The 19,313-nt window shown below is 42.4% G+C and overlaps 1 protein-coding gene across 1 annotated transcript in view; it reads right to left on the bottom strand.

Moving 5' to 3' along the window:
• Positions 1–19,313, bottom strand: part of USH2A (usherin) — a 642,051-nt gene that overhangs the window by 201,984 nt on the left and 420,754 nt on the right. The window contains exons 40-41 of the mRNA XM_059717779.1: positions 18,460–19,088; positions 4,175–4,509 (exon numbers count right to left, since the gene is read on the bottom strand). Of these exons, the coding sequence (XP_059573762.1) occupies positions 4,175–4,509; positions 18,460–19,088 (964 nt within the window). The remainder of the gene's footprint in view (positions 1–4,174; positions 4,510–18,459; positions 19,089–19,313) is intronic.

Raw genomic sequence — 19,313 nt, 5'->3', positions numbered from 1 at the left:
TCTTTATAGGAGGATGCCATGTATTGGGACTCTTTACACTCCTTGACATGTTTGTTTCAGCCTGTATTGTATTATGCTAGTAAGAAGTTGGAATCATTGTGGCAAACAGTAGGGACATTGAAGCCAATATCTTTTTTCGTGTTTTCAGCCTAGAGCTCTCTAAATTCAAGCTGTTTACTTGGAACTCAGTCCACAGAGGACTTATGGGTCATAATGCTGAGCATTGCAGTGCCAAGCTCTTTAGGTATTTGGTTGTCTGATGAAATTAGGAACCTTAGCTTCTCCTCATCCAGTGAAGAAAAATGGAATTTGCAACAACCAGTGCACTGAGTTAAGATAGCCAATAGGAAATGAATAGGAAAAGGGGGCATCTTAAATTCTGCATTTCTCAGGTGACTAGAACTCAGGATTGCTGGGGGATGGGGGGCGGGGGGAGGGAGTGGTTGCCTCCACTTCAGGACTCTGAATCCCAGAGGTAGGTGTCTAAGCCCATTATTTCAAAAGGAGCTAGTTCCTCTTTTTTATTGAATAGCCCAGTGATTAGAGCACTCACCCAAAATATATAAGATATTTCTTTCAACTCATAGCTCTCACTTCCTCAGAGAGTGCCATAACTACCAGACTACAGGTTATTCTTTGATGAGAGGACACTTTCAATCCTTCCTTTTTAAGCTATTTCACTTTCCATGAAGTAATTAAATATTTTTGGTCTACAGAGAGAGAGAAAGCATAGGGCCAAGCAAAAGTCTTTGGTTTATGTGGGAATACCATCTTTGAATCCCATGCATCATCACATTGCATGTTGGTATAATTTTTGTTGTTGTTGTTGTCAAAGGGTTTTTCTGTGTTTAGAGGCAGAGATAGCTCTAGAGTTTGCAGTTTATGTGAAGATGTTTAAGATTCCTTCTAGGCTGAATAGAGATTAATACTAGGTATGAATCCGAAGATTCATTCTAGATATGTCACACATTTCAAAGGCATCCATCACTATAGTATCTCGCAGATTAACCTGATCAATTAAGTAATAAAAATTAATTAAGTTATAATTTCAGGAAAATGTTCTGGTGACTTCACAGCCCAAGAACAATTCTCAAATCAGCGGTTTATCAAAGTCAACAGAACCCAAAGGCAGAATATTAAAACTTTATTAGGTACAGTCCTGGCATATTTTATCCAAGATAATTCATGGACAAGCCATAAGAAATATCAAAACCTTTTGGAATATTGGATGGTGATAGAGTGTAAATTACCCCCACTGGCAGCTGCTGCTATAGCTCTGCTTGCCACAGACTTCTTGCTCCATCATGCTGTACTGAGCAGCTGCTTCAGTAGTTGTTCTGGTTGGGGGCGGCATGGCACACCATGAAGGAAATGAAGTTTGCAGATGTAGGTCATATTGAATTATTTCAATCATCTCTGGTAAAATAGTCATGTTGTCAACTTTAGGGGTGCACAGATTGCTTTTCAAAGGTTTAAAATCTCATTAGACAATAGCTTTTATTCAGCCCTAGTGAGCCCTAATTAAGCACTGAGAAAGAAGAGGCAGGATGCTGTGGTGTCACAGTACATGCCTGCAAATGTATGCGAGATACAAAATATTGCATATTTCCATGCATCAAAAAGAACCATCAACAAATATTTATTGATTGTGGGATTATAATTTCATTGAGGAGTTTTCCTGTTGTTTTAAGGTATGAAAGTGAAGGATGTCAATTTGGCACTCCTATTTTATATACAGCAACACGTATTCAAGAACCAAATCCTGCACATACCACTATCCAGTGAGGACCAACCAAGGAGTACTCTTCCACAGCTTTAGGCTACTTTTTCTGGCTCACCTGCTTCTGTCTTACCCCTGCCTTAAAGCTTGCATGACTGACTTGTTTTTCCATTTCACCCTCATCAGCAATCTATTTAATTTTACCAAGTAGCACATATCAAACACAAAATAAAGGAAAGTTCAGTTCTGAAACACACTGCTTCTCATCAATATAAAATTGTCCCTTGAACTAACCTAAATAGGATAATAGGGGCTTCTTGAGTTTATCCTCAATGGGATTTCTCCTATTTCTTCCTCTGATGCTTGTGGGATTTGCTCCCTGAACTCACCAACAAAAAGTGGCAGGTCCTTTAGCCCACAATCTATATTTTTGCTGATAGCTCTCTATATCCCAACATGCACTGAAAGCTCAGGGTCATATATGCTGGTACCTGGTGCCTGAACTGGTTTCTTCCCTTCTGCTGCCTAATTCTAACTGTTATGAAGGAATCCCTTGTTTACCACGTTCTATCATATGAATTTCCAGAGTTCAGAGAGAGACCCTGTACAAATTAAAATTGATTATAGACAGCATTTACTTACCATATTTACTCAAGTCCAAGACATGTTTCCCCCCACCCCCATTCATCCTGGGGAAAAAGAAACCTTGTCTTCCATTCCAGTATGGCTGGGGCAGGTGACCCCTGCAGCTCCGGCTCTGGCTTCAGTTTGAGGGAGATCATGCAGTGAGCAGTGCAGAGAAGCAAGGGAGCAACTGTGGCTGTTACTGCAGCTGCAGCTGTGACCCTGACCAGAGGCCAGAGATGGAGCTGTCACCACAACTGCTGCCTAGCCAGGGCCCGAGCAATAGGGCTGTGCGAAATATCAGTGTTCCACTTCGACATCCGTTTCGATATTTCGACAGTACAATGTTTCATTTTGAGTTTTAATTTTGAAAACACTGTTCCATTCCATTTCATCAAAATGGTTTCACTGTTTCGATGCTGTTTTGATGTTTTGATGAGTCTGGGAAAGGGAACTCAGCCTGACTCAGTTACCCTCCGCAGCACTCCACCGGGCTTCAAGCCGCTGCGAATCCAGTCCGGTGCAGGCGGGTGCAGTGTGTGTCCGCCTGCACTCACCTGGCTTCCCAGTAGCTTGAAGCCCAGTGCAGGCAGGCAGGGCACAGCCCAGGGGCTGTGCTGAACCTGCCTGCACCCAGCTGGGTTCCCACTGCTTGAAGCCTTGAGGACTGAGCTCCTTGGGGCTGGTGGAGCCAATTGGAACTAAGCCCGGCATTGGAAGGGAGGCAGAGGCAGAGCTGCACTCTGATCAGCTCCTCCAGCCCCAGGGAGAGCAGCCCGGTGGCGGGAGATGAGGAGAGCCAGGACTGCGCTGTCTGCCAGGCTCAACCACATGGGGTTGCCCTGGCTCTCCCCTGCCTCCCACCACCTGGCTGGGCTGATACTTCAAAACTCAAAAGATTTCAAAATTTTCAAAACATTTTGTGTGGGCTCATTTAATTTTGAGGCTGTTTCGAAGCCCGTTGTTTCTTTTCAATTTTGCTGTTTTAAGCTCGAAACAAGTTGAAACAGTGTCAAAACAAAACAGCTGGCAACATTTCACACAGCCCTACTGAGCAACCATGTGCCCTGTGTGCTGGGACAGAGTCAGAGCTGGAGCCATGACATGGGATAAGTTGTGGGAGGGTGGGGGGGGGGGCAGGGAGAGGCAGCAAGCAGAGAGGGCAAATAGTAGGGAAGGACAGGTGGCAGGGGATCAGGCATGAGAGATGGCTAGTGGCATAGGGGTAGGCGAGGAGGCAAGGGTTAGTGAGCAGGATGCCTTCCCCTTCCCCACCACTGCTTTCCACACTGCTTGACCCCCTGCTGCTGCTTTCACCACCATGGGGAGGAGGAGGAGTTTAAGATAGTCCTCCTATAATTAGATTCTATACATGGAAAATTATAAGTATGTATTAATTTTTCCATGTAATAAATCTAATTGCTGGGGGGTCATCTCTAAATTTAAAGTCATCTTGGATTTGAGTAAATATGGTAAAATGGTTTGTCCTGTGAGTTCAATGAATCTTACTGGCCTGCCAGGCAGACCCACTTGCCTATAATTTATTCATGAGGCCTGAACCCCAATGAGGGTTTTTCACATGACCAGTGGAAATGGGACAACATGACAGAGTAGACCCTTCTCCTGCCATGCTTTTTTGGATAAATTGTTTTAGGAGGAAAGAGCCTTTGGTTTCAGCTGTAAAATAAGGTGAAATTAGAAGCTGAAATGACATTGAAGCCATGAATTATCAGATAAATAGAATTGCACTTCTAGCACATGCAGAAATCCTGTAAGAATACAAATCTACAGTGTTACCAGTTCACAAAGTTGCATGCTTCTATACCTTACCTCAAGTGTGGTCCATTGGGCCTAGAGGGTGGTTGCCAAGAAACAGCAATAAATGAATCACTTATTGGAATCACAGACAAAGGGCTAACACCTAGAGGAATTGTTGGATGTGTAGTCACAGGTGTAGGTAAGCTCTCCGTGCAGCCTCCCAGGAAACCATCACCTACAGAACAAGCTACTATAGTGACCGAGTAGTTTGTATAAGGGATCAGATTGGTCACCAAATAATTTAGCACTGATGAAATGTCACTGATAATGGTAATTCGAGGGTCAGGCATGTGAATTTCATAGTTCAGTATTTCTCCATTCTGTATAAGAGGAGGTTCCCAAGACACCTGAGAAAAGACAATAATTTTTACTGTCAGAACCACTGGCAGGATTAAAATGCATGCCCCAGTGATAATAAGGCATTCTGTTTCAACTTCTGGAAAGAAAAGTTAATCCAGAAGTTGTATCACAAGGATTTTTTTAAGATAACAAAAAGGTGTATTATGAAAACAGCAGCAGTCATAAGAAATGAGTAATCATATGTTGAGATACAGGCAGAGATATGAAAATAAGTACACAAAAGGAAATATCAGAACAATCTGATTTTACCCGGCACCTTAAATCTAAGGATGCTGCTTCTACTAAACTCAGCAGGTTAGAAAGCAACTGCTGTCTCTGACCTTTCTGTCAGAGCCTCCTACAAATTCTCCAGTTAAGTCTATTTCACTCAGCAGGTTGAGTGGCCACAAGCAATTCCCTATGCCCAGGAAAACTGAAGACAAACACATGCATCCATAGCCAGGATTAAGTATGGTTTCATATCCGGTCATTTACATACATTATCCATTGGATTCTTGGGGAGCCTATACTTTGCATACAATTTCCTGCTCCCCAGGAGTGTAAAATGGGTGACCTGTAGCGAGAATAACACATGGCTATTTAGACTATTCTTTAATCATAATTGGGGAAACTGAGAGATAGCATCCTTAGGATACTTCTGAAAGGAGCACAAGGTTTGGGAGACAGATTCAATTTTCTGTAAGGCCACAGACTTCATAGGAGACCTCAGGCCAGTGGCATAACTGGGTTGGGGTGACTGGGTAGCTGCCCTGGATACTGAGTTTGTGGGGGAAGGGTGGGTTGGAAAAAAAATGGCTACCAGTGCTGCTGCACAATTTTGCCAACCACAGCAGCAGCAACCAGAAGTTGCTGTTGCCACTGAGTGTGTGTGGCAGATGCCTTGGGCTCCCAGCAGAGTCGTTACACTTCTGCCTTGGGCAAGTCCTTTAACAGATTATCAAAGATACAAACAGCAAAGGCACAACTCAAAGGCACCTCATACCAACTGATATAGAAAGTAAGTTAGAAGTCTAATTTACATCCAATTTTAATGGACATGAGGTGACAATGTACTATTTTGCCTTTGCAAACCTACTCCTTAGTCTCTCTATTTCTTGATTCATTTCCTCGCCAGGAAAATAGCGATAATAGTACTTCCCGGCGTCTTAGAGTGGAGTAGATAAGTACACTAAAGACTCTGAAGTCTTATAGTAATGGTAGTCCAGTAGTGGCGTGTTTATCATCTCAGATAAATGTTTGTCTTGCAACATGCTGGCCAAGGTGAATGTGTTCTACAGTCTACTAGTGACACAGGCAAAGGAACTCTTTTGCATTACACTATAGTATTGGCAAGAGTATTTAAGTGTACCTACCAAGCCACACCAAGAAAAAGTTTATGAAAATGAGTGACAAGGAATTATATAATACACATTTTATTTTATTTTTCTATAACAAATTACAATATAGGTGTCATGCAAATAAAATGTATAGTTTCTATTTTAAAAGTAGGGTTGCCAAATTATTTTAAAAATTGATCACAATTAGTTGAGTGATTAACATTAGTTGCAATTAATCACAATTTTAATCACACAGCTAAAAACTTAAAATTATGTGCAGAAAAACTCAAATTATGCAAAATTATTCAGGTACTTTGTATGGTTGGGGGTGGGTGTGAGGTGTGTGTGTGGGGGGGAGGAATTTGTGAAGGTGTGAGGGGTTGTGGGTGTGTGTATGGGGTTTGGAGCCCTGGGAGGGGGCATTCCCACAGGGGGGCCTGGAGCCTGCGGGGGAGAGCACCTGCATACCCTGGCAGGATGTGGGGTTCTGTGGGTCAGGAGTGAGGAGTGTGGCTTGTGAGTGAGGGGTAGGGGTGTGGCACAGGCATATCACTGCCTCCCCCCACAATCATATTACTACCCCCACACAGGTGGTCCTCTTTTTTGAAACTGGAAATATGGTAACCCTACAGGAATGCAGCCCAGCAGCATGTAGAGCAGTGCCCGGTAGGTAAGTCTGTGGAGGGGAAGGGATGAGGGAGGGGGCAGGGAGGTAGATCAAGGCCCCCACAGTGAGGGAGGGAGTGGGGTAGGGGCAGGGGATGGGGTGAATAGGACCCCAGAGCTGGGACAGATCATGGGATGGAGTGGCAGGAGACTTCTCCAGGGGTGGGGGGGGGGGCAGCTTCCCACTGCTGTGTGCACCCCCGGAGAGGCATGGGGGGTATGTGGCCTCCAGATTGGTTCATGGAGTGGAGGCAGGCTGCCCACTGTGGGCTGGGGTTCTGCGCCTGTGCCTTTGCCCCAGGAGCCTGAGATAGAGCTTGCCCCAGCAGTAGGAAGCTCCCAGGGGCAGGGAGCTATCCTCTACCCCCTGGTGGATGGCTGACGGGGAGCAGATTTCACTCCCAGTCAGGCATCTACATGAGCTTTATGTCACCTTTACTAATGCCAAGTAAATTTGCAACTTGCATTTGCAAGTATCAAATTTACTCAGTACTAGGGAAGTTTACTGCGAAGTAAGCATGTGCATGTGAAGATGCATATGCTTTCTTCATAGTAAACTATGTTAATACAAAGTTAAGTGTCTTGTGTAGATATGCCCAGTATGTATGGGGACACTATGAGGGACACCCTCTTAAAATAGGAAGTTGTCTTAAAATGGTCCATTTGTATCAATTTTTCTTCATTTTTAGTGTGTGTCAGAAGGTTGGGGAAAGGTATCACCACTTAACTTTGAATACCTGGCTTCTGTACAACTATTCAACTATTCAATAACACATGTACAGCACTATGTAACACTACACTGAAGGAGGGGAAGTTAAAATCTCCTGCAGTAAAGCATCATCTCCTCTGAAACATCAATATGTGAATGCCACACCAACTGTTTTCTATGAAGAAAAACTTGAACGAACTCAGTTATCATACTGATGTAGAGACAATGTGCTTGATGCTGTATAAAACAGGAGTGAGATACTAAGCTTATGAAGTTTATAATAGGTATCTTGAGGGCTGAGGTGGTGTGGGCACTAAGGCACACAGTTAACAGCCCAGAGATTGCAAGTTTGAGGCCATAACAGAAGTACTTATAGTGCAGCCTTGTCAAATTCCACTAAAATACCTTGTCATGCAAGGACACAAGTAAGGAAGTAGGTGTCTTCTCCTATAATGGAACTTTGGGAACTCTGGCAGCAAACAGAAGTCTTAATTTCCACCTGGAGCAGCTTTCCTGAGGAACAGATACAGAGCCCTAGCAAAAGAGGCAGAGCTTGTTTTGTTGGTGGAAAAGGCCAGGCCAGTCATCCCAGAGGTTGGGAAGATCAAGACCACTACCACCAAGAGGAAGCAATGGGCAGTGGTGGTTGGGAACTCGCTTCTGCAGGGGATGGAGGCCTCCATCTGCCAGCTTCACCTATTGTCTTGGGAGCACTGCTGCTTGCCCAAAGCCCAGATCCAAAATGTCATGGAAGGATTACCAAGACTCACCCAGGCCTCTGACTACTACTCCATGCTGCTCATCCATGTGGGTACCAATGATACTGCCAGGGGTGATTGTGCACAGCTAAAAAGTGATTACAAAGCTCTGGGTACAAGGGTGAAGGGGACAGGGCCTCCAGAGTTGTTCTCCATACTCCTTTGGTCAAGAGAAAGGGCCCTAGCAGATCTTTCAAAACAATGCATGGCTGAGCAGATGGCGTTGCCAGAAGGGCTTTGGCTTTTTTGAGCACAGAATGTTGTTTGAAGAAGAAGGATTGCTAGGAAGAGATGGGATTCACCTGATGAAGACAGGGAAGAGGATCATCACAGACAGGCTCACTAACTTATTGAGGAGGGCTTTAAACTAGGTTTGCCAGAGGATGGAGACCAAAGCCCTGAGGAAAATGGGGAAGTGGGTGACCTGGAAGAAGCACAAGAAGGAGGGGGCAACAGAGGAGACCTTCTCATTCGTCTAGAGAAAGCAGGGCAAGTTACCACAGGCATCTCTACGTGAATGCACAGAGCCTGGGAAACATGTAGGATTTGGAAGTCCTAGTATAGTCACAGAACTATGAAGTAATTGGAATAACATAAATCTGATGGGATAGCTTGCAAAAATGGAGTACTGTTGTGGATAGGTACAAACTATTCAGGAAGGACAGGCAGGGGAGAAGAGACGGTGTTGCGCTTTATTTAAAAGAGTTGGATGGAGATAACCCTGTGCAAAGTCTCTGAGTTACAGTCAGAGGGTAGAGTAAAAAGGATGACATCATGGTGGGTGTCTGCTATATACCACAAAGCCAGCAGGATGAGGCTTTCTTCAAACAGCTAGTGGAAGTTTCCCAATCACAGGCCCTGCTTCTCATGGGGGACTTCAATCACCCTGACGTCTGCTGGGAGGGCAAGACAGCAGTGAACAGGCAATCCAGGAAATTTTTGGAGAGGGTTGGGGGCACCTTCCTGATGCAAATGTTGCAGAGGCCAACTAGGGACTATGCTTTTTTTGATCTGCTGCTCACAAACAGGGAAGAATTGATGGGGAACATAGAAGTGGATGATAACTTGGGCAGCAGTGACCACGTGATATTTAAATGAGTTCAGGATCCTGGGAAAAGGAAGAAAGGAGAGCAGTAGAGTAAGGACCCTGGACTTCAGAAAAGCGGACTTTGACTCACTCAGGGAACTGATGGTCAGGATCCCCTGGGAGGCCAGTCAGAGGGGTAAAGGAGTCCAGCATTGCTCACTATATTTTAAAAAAACCTTATTGAGGGTGCACAAATGAACCACCCTGATGTGCAGAAAGACTAGTAAGCATGGCAGAAGACTAGCTTGGCTTAGCAGGGAACTCTTCAGTGAGCTAAAACACAAAAAGGAGTGGAAGAACTAGCATGGGTGACTGGTGCCTCCTAAGTTTGAGGGGCACCAGATTGCCAACATGGGGGGTTCTCCAGTGGCTGATCACCGGCCGGGGTGGGGTGGGGTGTCCCCCAACAGCCAATTGCCGAGCCAGCGGTTTCACAGCTGGCACTTCCAGGGGGGTGCACAGCCGATCTCAGGGAGAATCACTGTCCTGAATTGATTTGGCCAAGTCTGATTCAGAGATTTGGCCGCCACCAAATTGGCCGCATCTCCAAATTGAACAGGCCCCGTCCTCTACCCACTCTCCCAGTCCTGTCAATGGCTGTCTCACCCAGCCCCAGCGTCCCGGCACTTAAAAAAAAAAAGGCCCCACTCTCACCAGGTCCTGCCAGGTGGGAGAACAATCTCCACTGCTCCCCATTGCCCTATGCTGTATGAGGGTGGGGAACTCTTCCACAAGCCTCCAGAGGCCCTGACAGCCACTGCAGCAGCCAGTGAGTGAGGGGCTTTTTTTTTTTTAAGTGCCGGGATGGTGGCACCGGATGGGGCAGCCATTGATGGAGCTGGGAGAGCAGGTGGGGGGTCGGGGTGTGCTCAGGGGGCCTGGAGGAGCAGGCAGGGGATGAGGCCTGGAGGTAGTCCCCCCATGGTCCCCTCTCCACTCAATAAAGTGAAAAACTGCAAACCAAACTCTACTAGTCAGCAGCATAAAAATAAAATAGGGCCTGCTGCAAACCCATATTCCTTCTGCCAATGCATGGGCCTCTCTGAGCTATGTGGATTTAGTGTTTTAGTAAAACTTATTTAGATGACGTGCTGTTCATGGACATTGGAGACCTGATCTGCTTTCAGGTTCAGTCATCATCTGGAAGGGATAGAGAAGAGATATACAGTCAAATGCCACTTCAGTCAAACTTTTCTCTGTTTTATATCGTTGCAATCTATACAGTAGTGAGAAGTCAAGGTCAAGTGACTGACTTTGCGTTGGTCAATGCAATGTAAACAGAGCTGGTAGAGCTATGCTGCTTAAAACATTTGTGATATTACTGGACCTCCTCTCCTCTTTATTTGAATCTGCCAAGATTTGAGGTCAGAGCTTGGCAGAACATAAAAAGCATAAGATCTCACTAGACAGGCAGTGCTGCAAGTAGTAGCAGTTTGTTCATTGATTTGAAACTCAGCAGTGAGACCATGAACGAGGGTGCCCATGAGGAAGAGAGAATAAGGTAACTACTGGGAGAGATTAACTGATTCAGCGTAATGACTCTGGAAGCCGTCATTTAAAGATCAAAGCACCTTATTTTCTCCGCCACAAAATTTAAAGAGACAGAAATTAGCCATTTTCCCCCCATTAAACAGTTATAACCTTGGAAAGCTTTTCTTTTTGACAGTAGTTGGAACCTTTCAATTTGATTCTGAACAGTGTTTCAAGAGTAGGCAAACAGATAACTTTTACTGGATCTGGTCTGTTATTATACTTTTAGTACTTCCATTTTTACACTTCCAATAGTATGATAACAAAGAGAAATGAGTTGCAGTGATGGGCAAGATGCAATAGAGTTCACTGGGAAATGTTTAGCCTACTCCTGGAAATTCCATTATATTTCTCTATCCATGTACAATGATTTACGTGTATAAATTTATTTTGAAGAAAAGTTATTTAATTGCCTTAGTGCTGTGTGTATCCTGCAATCCTTCGACGTACGGATTCTTTTCAACTTCTATTACAGCTATATAAGTGGGAAGGTAGTAGGGTCATGCCTATGACTGCTCGTTCGAATGCTTTGAAAAGAACTTGTGTGTAGGTAGAATTAACATTTCTTTATGAACCTATGTAATGAGTACAGAGAACAATATCTTTACATGGTATTGCTAAATCCAAAGAGAAATGCTGATGAAGCTCTGGTGAGTTCTTTTGCAGGTCAGCCTATCATATGATCTGCACCAAATGAGCAAGCTGTGTAAGAAGTCACAAACCTAAAATGTAGGAAAACCTCAGGTGTGCAAGCTGAAGTTGCTCCTAGGGGTGTTACAGTATCTTAACCTGCTCAAGCAGCACTTATGTAGCAAATAAACCAAGGTCTCACTGACCTCAGCAAGACTGCAAGGTAATCTCACACAAGGATTGATTACTTTTAAGCAATTTCTTCTTTCTAAAACTGATACAGCACAAGAATGAACTAGACCCGTTGGTTCCCCTTCCCAGTCCAATATGAAGCCTGTTGTTATTTTTGTTAAATTTCCTTTTCCATTCATAGCTATGAGGGTGACTGAGACTCTCAAAATGCATTTCTTAAGTCACAGGTGCTCTTCAAAGCCCTCTTGGGCAGTCTGCCTCTGAAGCATTTTGAGAACAAAGCAGTAATGGAGCTTTCAAAGGAAAAGGAGGTGGGGTCAGAGAAACTATAGAAAGAGACATTGGTGTTATGTGATGCTAATGTTATGACCTGACTGGCACTCATTTACTTTCTATGCATTTACATGACTTTTTTTCATGCCTTTTCCTATTAGCCAGTTTAAGAATAATGGTAGGTTAAGAGTTCCACTGCTCCATTTTCTGTTTCTCATGAGTTAATGGAGAGTAGAACTGAGTTAACAGAGCTTAATTACTGAGCATTTTCTTTCTTTAGCTTTCTATATGTAATTTAGTGGCTGGTCTGAAAAGCAGCCTACTAAAAGGTTTACTATAATGGAGTAAGGAAAATGGGATCTTCTGCAAGGAAGGGATACAGAGTGCATTTCTGAGCCTCTCCTGAACTTGCCTTAAGTTTTAGCTGCTCTCAGCCTGCAGAGGTATGAAGCATGGGGTTGAGATGGAAGAAACTGAGAATTAATTTTAGACTGAGGAAAATAATGAACAAGAACTAAAAGATGAGTTAAAAAGCCTATGTCACTTCCTCATTCATTACAAGGGTAGAAACATACATGGGACAACAATCATCATTCCTTGGTCAAGGTCACAAAAGGGAAAAAGAAAACCAAACTACTGGCAGATGCTAAGGGACCACCACTACCAAACCCCCTCCCCACAGAAAAAATAAACAACACTAGATTTTTAGTAGGTCAGCACAGAATATATATATAAGACACTAGATGACATCACAACAATTTATTATTTTTCTCATTCCATATCAGGCATCTGAAATTTAATTTGAATGTAAGGACAATTACATTTTAGGGATGTGAGAAGCTTCAGTTGCTGATTTGATTCGGCTGAGATTCAGCCCTATTCAGTGAATGAATCTTTGAATCCAAATTGAATCCCGAGACCCTTTAATCTCTCTGAATCAAATTGGCACCCTCCAAATCAATTTGTAAAGATTCAGCAATTTGGACATAGACACAGCTTTAAATGATTTTTCTACATACCTCAAGGTAGCAGGTGGCTTGTCAACACTTCGATGCTGGGGCAGATAGAGTGTCCTACAGGAGCGTGGGGGGCTTCCCAGCACGCTTGGCAGCAGACCCGGAAATGGACCAGAAGCACTTCCAGTCCACTTCTGTGTCCACCAGGGAGTGTGCTGGGCCCCACCCCATCCGCACCTCGCTGCTTGACAGCTGGTGCCTCCTGGGTCTGGAGGGGCACCCGGGGTCTCCCCGTAGCTGATCGCTGAGCTAGGGGAGCAGGGGCAGGGGGTCCTGGTGTGCTCCCTGGTGGACCCAGAAGTAGACTGGAACTACTTTAGGTCCACTTCTGTGTTTGCTGCCAAGCATGCAGGGGGCCTCCCCGCACTCCTGTGGGATGCTCCATCTGCCCCAGCATCACAGCATTCATGAGCTGTGCCTGGTACCTCAAGGTATGAAGAAAAAACATCTAAAGCTGAGTCTATGGCTGAATCACTGATTCTCTGAATCAGCATCAAATCTTCAGATTTGGAGTCAACCAAATCCAGTCAGGGACAGTGATCCAAATCAACTGTCCCCAATTTGGGCTGAATCTGAATCCAAATCAAATAGGGCCCATTTCACACAGCCCTATTAAGTTTGTTGTGGATTTTATCATGAAGGGCCATTCTCACAACATCAACAGCATTTCAATGCTATGTTGTCAAGTATGTGATGAGCAAAAAAATGTCACCCTACCTCAGTTCATTATCCTGCTCCTTTGACAAGGTGGAACAGATAAAATATAGAGTTCAGGCCAGCCTCTAGACTAAGCAAGAAAGCTCTCCAAGGAGAAGCAAAATCTCTGCAATTTCTCTTCTGTCAAGAGTCCTGCAGATGGTACTGTAAAGTGAAGTTACACATTACACTTGGACCATGCTTAATCTTTGGAGTGTTAATCAGCATTAAAAGAGAAGTGGTGCTGGCTCCTACCCTGGGGGTCTTTAAGAGGAGGCTAGATGAACACCTAGCTGGGGTCCTTTGACCCCAGCGCTCTTTCCTGCCATGGCAGGGAGTCAGACTTGATGATCTGTCAAGGTCCCTTCTGACCCTACAAACTATGAAACTATGAAAATGTGCTGTGAACAGTCTCACAATAAGGGTTAATACTGTTTCCTACCTGCACAGTTCTGACTTACCACTAGAGGGCTGATGAACAGCGGTATGGCTAGGAGCCAGGACACCTGGGCTCCATCCCTGTTCTGGGTCGGACTTGGTGCTGGGAGCAGCGCAACCTGGGATGCTGGAAGACTACAAATTGCTTGTTTAACTCTGTGGAGCAAACCAAAGTTAACCTAACATGAACTAGGTAGCATGGCACGGAGTTCTCCCTCACCGGAAGTGGCATAACTTTAAGAAGCTCAGAGGGTACTTAACATGAGTTAACAAGCTTTAGCAGGTGGGCAGTCACATTTTAGGTGCATTTAGTATGAGCTAGGTATAACATGTAACTTCACTTTAAGTAGAGGAGTCTGGTCAGCATATCAAGGCTTCAATCAGTGCATCATCTCAATAACTTCTAGCAGCCACAGCCTGTAGTTGTGATTAAGGCTGGCCTCCTCAGACAGAAACCCCAAGATGGGACAGTGGTAGTGGAAAAAGAACTTGCCTTCCATACATTAAATGGGACAGTCTAGTGCAGGAGGATGTAATTTACCATTACAGTAGATCTGGCTCAATGTACCCAGCCACATAATTCTTTTTTTATACAGAGAACTCCCTAAAATAATTATTCACTGAGTAAACCAACCTGCTTCTCCAGTTATTCAACACAGCTACACTCCCCAATGTCATATCAGTGTGAAGTGTGAGATTGAGGCAGCACAGCAATTGCAGCCCTCCCAAGAAAAGGAATCAATTTCCTTTCTACTTTTGTATGTTAGGGTATAGCAAATCTTGTGTAACAGGAATAATGTTCATTGCATTGGAATATACTAAATAAATGGCTTTTGCAGTTGTTGAATGCCTCTGCTTCACTTTGGCATTTAATCAGCCACAAAAGCAGTTTATTGCTCAGTATACTCCACTACCATGAACATTATCAATTCAGAAAAGATTAAAAAATAACATGCAGGTGTCACAGAAACGGGAGGCATAAATATTATCTGCATCTTTACATTTTCTGCTGTGCATATGAAGGCAAACTGAGTTATTTTGATACAAGGCCATTCTGATTAAAATTAAGTATAAAAGGACCACACATGGAATCAGGAAAGTTTATGCTGAGACAGTGACCTGCCATGCTGATATTTTTCCTTCTTGCAAAGTGAAAGCTTAGGTCTAAGAAAATAAGCTGTATACTCCAGTGAGTACTATGCTAGAGCGCTTTGAATTCTTCACATCACAAAATCATTTATATTGATTCTATGACTAAAAGGAATGGAAATATGTTTCTCTTTATAATAAATTCTCCCTTTTTTTTGGTTTAAGTAAATATTTGTGCTCATGGTTTAGGGATTGGTTGCACTGACAACTGAAAGCCTCTATTGATTCTCTTCCCTGGCTTGCTGAAGGAGCCTCTCAATGTAATCTTTCCCACAGCATCCTTCCAATACCTTCAGCTCTAACCTGGAAGGACAGCTCTCTCTAGGGCAAGAGGTAATTAAAGTCTCATGCTGGCTCTCTCCTGAAGAGATTGTTTATTTTCTGCTCTTCACATAAGAGTTGCCATCGTAGATATTTAATATGACAAGTGCGTTATACAGTGCAAGCAGGTTCCATGAATTTGTTCTGAGCACTAAGCAGATGCCATATTCATGATGGTTTCATAGCATGTTTTTCTAGAGTTAGTGCACACCTCACTTGGACTTTAGAAGGAGTTTGAAGTTTACCAATAAAAAGACATACAAACCAAATTCATCCTACCTCCATATTCAATTCTCCTTTCAGAATAAATTTCAGAAATTAAGAGACCATTACTGTGCCAGCCACCACAGTCTACCTAGAAGTAAAATAAACGTGGTTCTGGGATGAGGAACTGCAAACAATGTGTAGGCCAGTCCTCAGAGACCACCTAAACACTAAACTGCAGAGTACAGAAAGAAGGCAAGAGGATCAGTTACTACTTGCAAATGCAACTCTTTTATTCTCCATTGACTGGACATGACCCTTGCCACCTATATATGAAGAGTCAAGTAGAATGAAATCATTTGTGCTTCAGGAGGATTCTGCAGGTCCCCCTTGTGCAGGCCACTGAAGTTAATGCCACCTAGGAGAAATTTCCACAAAAAAATTACAATCTTGCATTCTCCTGTGCCTGAAGAAGGGTGAGTATGCCTAAAAGCTTTCAAATAAAGATATATTTTTTGCAAATATCTAGTTGGTCTAATAAAAGATATTACCTCTACTATGAGTTCTGATTACTTTTCCCCATCCACATTCAGGCAAAGGGGACCAAAGAGCAAACTAATGCTCTTTGTGGAAACAACAAATGTTTCATTATGCTATTATTGAACTTAAATATTCAGTTGTATTTTATTTCTTTTGAAGATACTGCTATAACACTTTTCTATCCTTATAGCTACAACTTTATGCTTAAAGATCCAAAGTATTGTTCCAACTAAGGTATATCCTATATACAATATTGAACTCAACAATGTAGTCTTGTCATTTGTTTACAGAATACGTCTTCTTTTATCTTGAAGATATGATACTTGCCCAGTTCAATAGAACTTAATACAACAGAAGGCTGTGTCCAGAGGACTTTCATCAGAGTACTAGTATAATATAAGAATATTCAGATGGATGTAGGTAAATATTTTATAAACACATGCACACATTCAGGTGAAGGTGTATTTGGAAAGATATATGCCTAGAGAACTTCCAACTTGCTCAATAAAATTAAATAAAATTTCATTGGAAAATGTTAAAAATAGTTAGACCTACTCCATTTGGGATGATGATTTGAGCACAGGTACAGGGAAAAACAACATGAAGTCATGATTTGACATGAACCTATATCCCTCCCTGAAATGGAAGACCCAACAGTGTAGACATTAAAGAGCTGTGAACACTAATGAGAAATTGGGAACCAGGAAAGCAAAAATAAGCATCTGAACCATTGAGACAGCAAAATGTAAAAAAAAAGAAAGAAAAAGAAAGAAAGAAAAAAAGACAAAAGGATTTATTATGTTGAAACTGATTTTTTTATGGAATAAAATGTAGCAGTGTGCTGATTTCTGGGTCTCAGAAGAGATAAGTGATGTAATTTACTCTCAGGAAGAGTACATCCCTAAAATGTTGGGCTTGACACAGAGGAAAATACAAGAACAAATATCCTGAATTAAAAAATAATTCAGTACAAAAATAAAAACTAATTTGTTAACTTGATTTTTTTTAAGTAAGGATAGAGCATTAATAGCACACAGAAGAGGTTTTGTGCTCAAATGCACAAAGCTGCTTAAATGTTGCATTAAAGATAATGACTTATTTTCCTGCTCTAAGAGACTTGAACTCAATGTGAGTTCTGAACTTAAGTCTAGATATGTGTTTAAGTTCCTTGCCAGTCTATTTTATTCAGCACTATTGTTACTGCTCTTGGTAAATACTTGAAAAAGGGTTGCTGTAAACTGTTAGCTGCTAAAAGATGTATCTAAAAAAGTTCACAGTAAAGAGGTGCTTGTTACCAACAGAGACAGAGTTACCTGAAAGTATATAAGCAAGAATCCCCAACAGACAGACTAGCAATATATCACAATTACTTGTCGTCAATCATTATTAATTCTTATGGTAACCACTGTACTCATATGCTGAATTCACTATTAATGTGATTGCAACATACAATTCCATAAGTATTAAAACATAGTTTAAAGAGATCACTTTGTTTAAAAATGAGTAATTCTTGTCAAATCTTCAAATTGTGCTGAACAATACAAAATTAGCTTATTGCTTAAATTAATATTCTAAAACTATTTATACTGCCTAAGTAACATCACTTTATATTTACCTTTTGAAAATACAGTTTATACCAAAAAAATAATAAATCTAACAGATTGAAGTTCAGTCTTATGCAAATGTCCTTTGTTTTGTGCTCTGGTGAGCAAGCTACTGTACCAATACTTTTGGCATTAGTACAAGCCTGAATCCATGGAAGCATGTGTGTATTTACACAAAAGAGGCTTCTAAGCTACAAAAATCCCTCTTGTTTGGTTACACTAATTTCCCTTGAATGAAGTTTGTATGCAAGCCAAAACAATGGTAGTTATCCTGTCCTCTAGAGCTCATTCCCAACTGAATGATGTGAATAATTGAAAACTTCCTAGGTAGTCCTGTAAGACATTATTTCCTAAATCAGCGGAGTGATGATGTTGTTTTTACTTCATTAGCCATTTTTTTAAAAAGAATAATTTTAAACAAGTATTTTAATATTTATAAAAAGTATTGTGTTGTTCATTAGCATGTTAAGAATTTGTTTTAATTATTCATTTAATTATTTCTCTTTTTTTTGGTTTATTTTGGTCTGACTGCATAGTAAAGGATAAGTACTCCATTGTGATGGTCCAAATGTTTCAGGTGTGTGATAAAAACAGAAGTGTCTTAATACAGTGTGCAGGGAGAGAAAGAGAGAGGAAATCTGAAGCTGTATCTACAATGGTTTTGAATTAGAGGCCAGACATGAGTTATTTACTTATCCCTAGAGCAGTGAAATCTTTTAACTCAGCCAGCAGATCTCTCTGTCAAATTCATAGCGGTTACAAAGAAAATATATTTAAAAAATCACGAGACAAAACAGACTCAGCCTACCTGAACCAAATCTGGTCCTAATACTTCCACCTCAGGTGGTTGAACTCCTGCAGGTCTCGATGGTCTAGTGGTTACTTCTGACCAAGCACTGCTGTTAGTGCCTCCATTACGGGTGCTCACCAATATTCTGTATTCATACTTTTTCCAAGGGCTCAGGGCAGCACTCTGGTCAATGTAGTTCTTGGAATGATTCAGAGGCAGAGTCACAAGAGTGGACACTTGTCCTGTTCCTTTAGCCCTCCTTTCTATAGTAAAGTTTTCCACCAAACCATTTGGGTGAACTGGGTGTTGCCATGATATGACCACAGATGTGGGTGTATCAGAATACAAGTCTGGAGCAGGGATGTCTTCAGGTGAGTCTGAGAGAGTCTGTATAGCTGGGGCCTTGGGTGAAAGAGAGCATCCTTTAGAGGTGCAGCCTTCCACTTGAAGATGATAGACTGTATAAGGATGCAAGTGGTATATTGTGCAATTAGAGCTTGTTCCTGGCACTGTAGTGTACAGCTGGCCATTTTGGTAAACGTTATAATGGGTGATATTGCCATTTTGCTTCAATGGATGTTGCCAGATGATGGTCACTGCCCTAGATGTAACATTCAATACAAGTGGTGGATCAATGGGACCAGGGCCTATAATTAAAAGGGGGAAAAAAGTGATTAAAAAAACCTCCCAAATTCTCTTATTGGTGAAAGTCAGAATTATCAACTTGTATTCACAAAATGAATCCACATTTCAAATTATGACAGTGTGACAGGGGGCAAGCTCGGGGCAGAGTCTCAAGTCGGCCCGTGCACCTGTCTATTTAGGGAAGTCTGCCCAGTCTCACCTGCCACAACTTCGCTATTATGATAAAC

The sequence above is a fragment of the Alligator mississippiensis genome, chromosome 1 (assembly GCF_030867095.1).
Source record: "Alligator mississippiensis isolate rAllMis1 chromosome 1, rAllMis1, whole genome shotgun sequence".
Classification (NCBI taxonomy): domain Eukaryota; kingdom Metazoa; phylum Chordata; order Crocodylia; family Alligatoridae; genus Alligator; species Alligator mississippiensis.
The sequence above is the reverse complement of the archived record's forward strand: the minus strand, read 5'-3'. Positions and strand labels throughout refer to the sequence as shown.